The sequence below is a fragment of the Colius striatus genome, chromosome 3, assembly GCF_028858725.1.
Source record: "Colius striatus isolate bColStr4 chromosome 3, bColStr4.1.hap1, whole genome shotgun sequence".
Taxonomy (NCBI): Eukaryota; Metazoa; Chordata; class Aves; order Coliiformes; family Coliidae; genus Colius; species Colius striatus.
In genome coordinates this window covers 15,193,483-15,202,398 of record NC_084761.1, presented here as the reverse complement: position 1 = coordinate 15,202,398, position 8,916 = coordinate 15,193,483, and the positions used below count along the sequence as shown (strand labels likewise).

The window sequence follows — 8,916 nt, the reverse complement described above, 5'->3', positions numbered from 1 at the left end:
TACAGGATTTCATTTACAGAGTTTAACAGATCTTTTTACCTTTGTACTAGTTTCTTGTACATATGGAGCAAGGGATGCTCAGATACATTAACTGAAAATTGCTTAACTGGACACAAACATCCGCAGAATATTCAGACAGCAAAGAGATGCTTGGAAAAAAGCATTACTCTGTTACTTCAAACACTTACCACTTATTTAATTGCAGGGTTTGCTAAGAGGCTTGCATTTCCCAGTTGTTGGTAAGGAAACATGAGACAAAAGAGGTGCTCAAGCTCTCTCTCTGCAGGAAAGGAAGCTCTCAATAATAGATGCATCTTGCTTCCTATGTGTGAGGGGCTAATCATGAGGGCAGAACAAAGCCCACTGGCAAAAGAACAGTAGGAGTTAGGAAAAGGTGGACTAGTAAATCAGAATTTCCAGTGCTAGGCTGGGGCTTGCTCTTGTGGCTTCCCTGTGCTCTGATACTCTTATTTACTTGAAAGCTATTCTGGCTGAATTCAGAGCTGCTTAACGCAACAGGTAAGATGTTAATTGGTATTTAGGCATCTCTGACTACTGAACAGTTTGTTTTGTTCGGAATAGCCATCCCACGCCATCCAATGTTTAGTCTCTATCTAACCTGCAGCTGGTGCATAAACAGCAGTTAGCAAAGCCTGTGTTTCTGAGCAGAGGTGTGGTTGCTTCCCAAAGGGTGATTGCAAGGTCAAGCATGAGGCTTCATCCTCTTTTTCCATGTGCTTGTGTAAGTGGCAAGTTGTACACAGTGTCAGTCTCTGTCCTGATGTGAAATAGGGCTGTCACAGGCAGCCCAGACTCTGGGTAATGTATTTTTGAGCCAAGGCAGGGGCATCGATGGCTTAACATGTACAAAATACCTACAGGAAAGATGAGGGAGAGTTGCTGAAGTCTGTGAACCCAGAGCTTCTGCATAGTACAAAACCAGCTGTGTGTGCCTGCCAGAACAGATCTATGTGGGATTAGCAAACTAATTGTCTGGGCAAGTTCCCGCAGCTCCCAGCTCAGGCCACGGGCGCTCCTTTTGCTATCGGTGATAGCTGGAATGTACACGACTTAATTAAAAAAGCATGTTTGCAGCCATCTTTCACCACCCTCCCCTTCAAACAATACGCCTTAAAGACAAACCGCTGAAGGCAGGATTGTTCTTTGTGCTGGCGCGGTGCCGTCCCGCCGCGGCTGAGCTGGGTAGACCTGAGGGAGGCGGGAGCAGCGAGTGCCGCAGCTGCGGGCTCACAGACGGGCCCGGCGCGGGCACTGGGACGCGGCCCGGCCTGCGCTCACACCTGGAGCCGCTTTGCACCAGCTCCGCCGCCCCGCTGCCCTCAGCCGGGCGGGATCCCGTCCAGAGGACCCGCCGTGAGCGGAGCGGGTGGTTGTGAGCACAGCTGCGGGCGGTCAGGCGGCCTAGGAGCGCCCGTCAGCCGCCTTCCCGCCTCTCCGAGGCAGCCCCAGCCCCGCGGGCCGAGAAGGCAGCAGCGCCCTGCCACCGGCTGCTCCCCGCTCCCCTCCGGGGCCGCCCCGCCGCCGGCTGCTCCCCGCTCCCCTCACGGAGCCGCCCCGCCGCCGGCTGCTCCCCGCTCCCCTCCGGGGCCGCCCGGCCGCTCCCCTCCGGAGCCGTCCCGCCGCGGCGCAGAGGCGCGGCGCCTGCGCGGAGGCGGCGGCGGGGCCATGCGGCCGGGCCTGGCGCTGGCGGCGGGGCTGGCGCTGGCCGTGGCGCTGGCGGTGTGGCGGCGGCGGCGGCGGCCCGTGCGGGAGGTGCTGTTCTTCCCCTCGCAGCCCAGCTGCACCGAGGAGCTGCTGGCCGAGGCGGCGCAGCCCGGAGTGCCGGCCCGGCCCTGCCTCTGCCCGCTGCCGCGCCGTGACAGCTCCTTCACCCGCCTCCTGCGGCACCTGCTCGGCGCCCGCCGCTCCCTCGACGTCTGCCTCTTCGCCTTCTCCTGCCCGCAGCTGGGATACGCCGTGCAGCTCCTCCACCGCCGCGGCGTCCGCGTCCGCGTCGTCACCGACGAGCTGAACATGGGGTCGGGGGGCTCCCAGATCGGCTTCCTGCGGCGCGCCGGTGAGGCGGCCGCCCCGCGGGCAGCACGGCCGGGTGCTGGGCGACGGCCGCGGTTACCGCTGACGGGCCGGTTGTGTCTTTGCAGGGATCCAGGTGCGCCACAACCAGGACGGTTACATGCACCACAAGTTCGCGATCGTGGACGGGACGCTGCTCATCACCGGCTCCCTCAACTGGACCACCCAAGCTGTCCAGAACAACTGGGAGAATGTGCTGGTGGTGGACGACGTCAAGTTTGTGAAGCCTTTTCAGGATGAGTTTGAAAGGATTTGGGAAGAATGCAATCCTGTCAACTACAGCTTTCTTTCCAAAGACAAATGATTGAGCAGCCTCACAGGGCTGGTGGAAGACTTAACCGAGAGCACTCATGGATTTGTTATGTGCAGACGGCACTGTGCTATCCATTTGGGTGCAGTTTAGGTCAGCTCCTGCAGAGGAGCAAAGTGTTTGCTACCCTGAAGTGGCACGGGTTCCCTGATGTGGGGCATTCCCATGGTAGAGTGAATGATCCAACTATTTGCCAAGTTGTTTTGTGAGTCTAACTGTGATATGACTGTGTTCACAGAGCTTAGAATGGCTCATTGCAATGCCCCAGCACAGACCAGATACGTTCATACGGTGCTGGGCTGGTGTTTCCAGGGTGAGATGAGCATTTTCCAACTTGGGAGCATGCAGAATGGAACTGTAGCTCAATGGCTCTGTTACTTCAGTAAAGTTGAGGGCTACAGCAAAGCTAGAGTTTGTATAGAGAGATTAGGCGTTTTAGTTACGTTTCTTGTTGGTGTTAATGGTTGAAGGTTTGTAAAAGGTGATTAGTGGGCAATAGGAAGGCAGAACTGAGAAGCACGTTTTGATTGTGTACAGGTTTCCTTTGGTGTAAGATCAGCAGAGCTCCACCATAGAAGCCTGAGGACAGATACCAGTGACAGCTCCTCTTCCAGCAGGCAGGTGGAGGGAAGGAGCTCAGGAAAGAAAGGAGAGAAGCCGTTGGGCTCAGGCTGTTGTGTCTTGAGAGCAGGCACGACTGGAGTTCAGTCACTGACTTCAAAGGGGAGCAGTGGCAGGACACCATGTCCTGGCCACATTCGGATGCTGTGTTGGCAGCAGCACGTGGGGGACAGGGAGTGAAGAGGGAGGAGGAGGTAAGATCTCTTGTTCCTACAGTTCAGGGTGGAAGAAAGACAGGAACAGACTCCGGAATTTCAGGACTCAGCAGTGTCTGTGTAAGAATTACTTTGTACTGAATATAAATGGCCTCAAAATGGAGAGAGGTCTCAACATTTTGTTACCAGTTTTGCTGCGATTGGCACTACTAAATAAACAGTTTTCACAGGAGAAAGCTCAACATCATCTTCTGGTTTTTGTGCTCCAAGAAGTCCTTGGGAGCTGGTTGTTCCAAAGATCTGAATCATTAACAGTTCTGACAGCTCCTTGGGTGTTACTTAGGATACGTGGAGTAACATCAACAGAGAGCAGATCTGTTGGAGAAAGCTGGCGTGGCGCTGGGGGAAAAGCATGATCTGTGGCATAGCAACTATGGAAGAAGCTGAGGAAGGTCATTATCTGGTAAATCCTGTTCAGCAGCATTAGATTTATGCTGCTTTAAACATGCTGCTACCGAAGTGCTGCCGGCTGCATTTCCTTTGTGAAGGGCGACTATAAAAGCAAACAGCTCGTTTGTGCTCTGGCCTCTGCTCCTTTCTGTTGTAGGGTCCTTTTGGAAAGAAACAACTCACTACACAGCATGCAGAGGCTGGTGCAAAAATAGTTTATTATGATAGAGTTAATGTAAAGTTAGGGAATTTTATTTACAAACTACAAATGATCAGCTACATCCACGGGAACCTTGGTGTGTCACGGGAGACTTTGTAAGGAATAGACACTGTGAGAGAAAGTGACATTTCTGTGACAGTGAGCAGTTGATGGGGACCAGTGGCTCTTGGAAAAGCTCAGAAATAAAGCAGGGTGGAAGGGAGAAGGAGAGAGGAACTCGCACACAGTGAGAAATGGGTGCTCTGCCACCCATTCCCCTTTGCAGAGGGGAAGTGTGTGTGAGATGATGTGTCCCGACTAATCTGTGTGGAAAATGCCCCTTAAAAGAGGCCATTTGCCCCAGGGAGGGACAGAGCCCACGGATGGCTGTGCTTCCTCCTCTGCCTGCCACGATGGCTCCTGGGTTTGTGCCGTAGGGCTCTCCAGCAGCCCCGGGGCACCACCGGCCGTCCCTGCTCTGCAGCGCTTCGACACTTGGCTACAGCACAGGTGGGAGGCAGAGGGCTGGCCACCCCCTTCCATCCATCCTCACACAAACTGGGAAATCACTCTTGCCTCCTTGTTTCTCACTTGAGTAATGAGTGTGGTGTGTTTAATCCCGACCGAGTCCTGTTTAGTTCTGGGCCGGTCGCTGGTTAAAGCTGAGCTCAGAGTGAAGGCAGACTGCCCGCTCTGGTCGGGACAGCGGTGGCAGGAGGCTGACCGGTCGTGCAGAGCTTCTTTCTTTTCCCCCAAAAACAGCCTTTGAAAGAAACAATTCTTTAAAACCTCAACTTCCCCAGGAGGGTGGACACAGGTCAGAAGCTGTGTGTTTGTATCTGCTTCCTGCTTACCCTGGGCTTTAGTACTTCACAATGTACTTTGCCGTCTCTAGAACAAAGCCTGAGTGTTCCCATCAACCCTGCACGCAGCGGCTGAAGGAAGCATGGAGAGGATTGCCACGGCCTTCACTACGTTGGAGTTGAGGGCCAGCTGGCTCCACTCAGTTGGTACCAACTTGCCCAGCTGGTCGGGTTTCTGCCAGCAAATCCCACGCTGGGGCCGGCACCCACGTTGTTTCCAGCCTGCTGGTAAGAAATGGTTTGTCCCACAGCACTGCCAAGTTCATCACACAGGAGTAACTCTGTTGTACTGAAGGGATGAAGTTCCAGGCTGGCAGTTGCAGTGCCTGCCCGTGGTGCTGGAGGCTGGGTGTCTGTATAGCAGGGGCTGTCAGGCCCTTGTGAAGTCCAAGAGCATCTGGAAGGTGCCGCACACGTGAGCTCAGTGTTAGGGCAGAGCTGAGCAGTTGCTGCAACAGCCCCAGGTGACTGCACAGAGCTCCAGCAGCGAGGAGTTGCTGATGCTCTGTGCAACAACAGAGAGTTTGCATGTGTGTGGTGGTAGTGCCACCACCAAACATGGGATTACTGGGTTGTCCAAATGGAAATTGCCCCCCTCCCCTAAGTGTAGTAAGGTTACAGTTCTCAGAGTGTACACAGTCTTTAGACAGGTATCATCTAAACTAGAGGTAAAGGTCAGTAGAAAAGGATTGAAAAGATATTTACAGGAGTCATCGAAACCAACCCCAGAGTGTAGCAGCTCTGGTTGGACACCTCTCCCAGCCCCAGCACGGGATGGCCATGGCAGAACCAACACCATCTCATGAAAGAGACCCCTCCACAAACCTCTGAGCCAGAAATATTTACACTGCATGCTTCCAGCACCATACAGGCTTTCAGTTACTTTTAAAGAGAGGAATAACAAAGCTGGTGGGGTTTTTGCAAGCCACACCGTGTGGGCACGAGCTTGTGGTCACACAAAGCGCCGTGTCCGACCCACGATGGGACGCAGAGGGCAGTGCACGGGCAGGTGAGTACGCAGCTGGTACAAGGGACACATCTGTTGTGCCAGGGCAGCACTATCAGTGCAGTGCAAGCTTCCTCTCTTACACAGAAACACCAACCCAAGCACAAGAGGCTTTTCTGGTTTGCAAGGCAGCACAGAATTCTGGGTCTGAAGCAAATGAACACCATTTGCTGCTTGGTTTTTTTACATGCAGGCAAAGAAAAGGTCCCGTTTGAAGGTGGATTCAGGCTGTTGTGGAGACAGACAGTTGTCTGTGCCTGCACCTTCCCTGCACTTGACCCTTCCTCAGCTTCCCATTTCAGCGCTACCCCTCCTGTGGAACTGTGTACACTGTGGCTGTGTGTGTCACATTGTGCTGCATCTACACAGTGGGTCCCTGCCAGGCTACAGAAAGGGGCAAAGCCACTGTGCTGGGCACGGGGTGACCCAGATGAGCCCCAAAAGCCCCTGGTGAAGTCAGAGAGTTTGCCCTCTCCTCCCTTTTCTTCACACACTGATTTATCTGGGAAGGTGAGGGATGGAGCCTGGAGCAGGAAGAAGCAATAGGGTAATGAGCAACCCCTGCTATCAGTTAGAAAGCTTTCCAGATGGCTTTTTGGAGTTTTTTTTCCCCTTATTTAAAGCAGTAGTCTCTGCAGAAATAGTTTGCAGCTGTTTATTGGTGCTGCAGGTCCTCTCTTTAATGTAAAGGCAGGTAACATACTGCCTCTTGCTTTGGAGATGCTCAGATAGGGAGCAGAGTAGAAGCCAGAGCCTGGAGGGGAGCCTGCATCTCTCTGCCTACCCCAGGCCCTTCCTTCCCTTCTCAACCTCCTCCCCAAAGGGGCAGGTTGATCCCACTGTCCAGCCCCTGGGGCACCTTCAGCACAGCCAGCTTCTCTCTTTTCATTTTCAAAGGAGCCTAACTCCCCTGTGGAAGGGGGTAGCTCCTATGAGCTACAGCATACGAGCCCACCACCACCACACTGATGAAAGACTCCTTTGCTCAGCAATAACTATTTTAAACCCACAAAGTTCAGCAACAGAGTTAATTGGTTTGGCTGATTAGGCAGTGCTGCCTTCCCTGCAGCTGTCCTCCCAACAGCCAACATGTTTTATTTCAGCTGTGTCTGGTGCCAGGGTTGGGTTTTTTTTCCCAGCAAACCTGCCTGTTTTGCTTTTCTGAGCTATCAGAAGGGCCAGAGAAGCTGGCCAGTATGGATTAAATGAGATGCTCCTGATAGCAGATGCCTGAGCAGCTGACTCTTGGCTGTGATCCTGTTCATACAGAAGCCCTAACAAAACTCTATTCAAACCCTTTTCCAGCTTGTTTCAGGGAGCCCATGAAAGGGGGTGATGGAGGCCTGACATTTTCTGCACAATAAGGTAAAAACTAAGTAGAGGGAAGAGAACAGAAGAAAGCTCCAGTATCTTTCTGGCTGGTGCTGGATCTCCTGGCAGGGCCCCACCAGAGAGATGCAGCACCCCGTGTGTGTGGCCTCATGGGCACGTCTGCAGGGAAGGAGCAGGAGCCATACGAGTTCCTGGGTGATTTTTCCTTCCCCTCAACATCAGTCTAATTTGGAATGTGTACAACCAAGAACACTGCCCCATGCCACAGCCTCTCTTCACAGGACCATCCAGGACCTGAGAACAAGCCTAAAGAGCATCTCTGGCCCTTCCGCTTTCTGGTACCCACGTGCTTTGCTCAGCTCCCTGTGCCTCTGCATTTTTCTCACACCTTCTCCTGCTTTCTCCTGCTTTCCTGCACAAGCCCCCACCAAAATGTTCCCACTTTTGCCCACACACCACAGGGACTTTCTGCCCAGACTCACCCTTAAATACCCCTTACTGTATTTAAGCATTTAGACATGCTGAGCCAAAAGCCAGGGTGAGCCCCACTGCATCACTCCCTGTGTGCCCTCCACTCACCCCAGCTGGTCTCTGTGTCGAGAAATAAGGCTCAAAGCAGGAGCACTGGCAAAGAAATCAAGTGCTCTTACTTGCTAGGCACAATACCCAGGCCCAGGCAGGACACTAAGCTGCAAGAGGGGTTTCTTTGCCTAAGCAAGCATGCAGCAGAAACCATCCCTCGTGGGGAGGCTCAGTGGCATGATGCCATACCAGAAAGGGACCATCCCACCTCCTCCACAGCACCAGCATGCCAATGCAAATAGCAAGGGACATAACTTCCAGGCCTCATGCTTCAAATAAGGGTTCCTGAGGGCAGAAAGCACGCAAGGAGAAAGGAAGAGTTGCAAGGAGACGAAAGAAAGGTCATGGTCTACATGGTGAGGAGAGCAGCGTGTGTTCTGCTTGGCTGGCTAAAACGGACAAAGTCCCACCATCTGTCTTGAGACAAGAGGAGGAGGAAGGGCATCCTCCTGGAGCCAGCGATGTAAGGGGAGAACAATGACAACAGCGAGGCCTCCATGGTGTCCTGATGCTGCCATCCTGATCACAGCTGCCAGGGCACAGAGCTCACCACGGACCCAGAGCAGCCAGGGATGATGTTTAAAAGTTATCCCTGCCGAGAGCTGGACAGGTGACTTTGGATGGGGCCAAGGCAGGCACCTGGGCCAGGTGACCATCTCTAGCAGGGCCACAAAGGCACACACAACCTTCAACCCAGAGCGGGTGGAGTCACTTTCCCACCCAAGTAATAGAAGTTAGATGAACCTGGGCCACAGCACTGACATCTCTGCTGGTCCTGCAATCCACTGTGCCTGGCAGGTGTTGGTGTCTCTGCTTGAACTTCAAGACTGCCTACAGGTGCCCCTCAAGTGCCACGTTCCCAGCTGCTGATGCCTGACCCTTCCTCCAACAGCGAGGCTGTGCCAGAGCCCCGGTGCAAGACGGCAGCACACAAAGAAACCCAGCACACAATGAGAGACAACAGACCCTCTTCCTCCAGGAGCAGACTTCTAACCACAATACATGTGCACTTGACCTGGAGAAAGCTGAATTTGGCAAGGACTGCAACCAGGGAGAGCTGTGCCTGGATCTCCTCAGCTGGAAGGGAGGCAGGACCCCACGCCAGAGCTGTAAAAAGCCACTGCTAAGCTCTGCCAACACACATGGGTTTATCAACAACAGTCTGTGCTTTGGGTGGCCATCAGCCAGCTCAGTGTGGTGAAAGCAGGTATTTCCACAGCCCAGGACGGTGCTCAGGTGTCCATTTCCACTTTGGGGCTCCCCAGTCTGGACTCCCATCACGCAGGGGATGGCGAGCAGCTTTG

The 8,916-nt window shown here is 53.7% G+C and overlaps 1 protein-coding gene across 1 annotated transcript; it reads left to right on the top strand.

Annotated features, from left to right (window-relative positions):
- The first annotated feature begins 1,686 nt into the window (after window positions 1-1,686).
- On the top strand, window positions 1,687-3,388 carry PLD6 (phospholipase D family member 6). The gene is made up of 2 exons (XM_061993779.1): window positions 1,687-2,077; window positions 2,163-3,388. Exons 1-2 carry the CDS (start codon window positions 1,687-1,689, stop codon window positions 2,396-2,398), a joined length of 627 nt encoding a protein of 208 aa, XP_061849763.1. The 3' UTR covers window positions 2,399-3,388.
- Window positions 3,389-8,916: the final 5,528 nt, after the last annotated feature.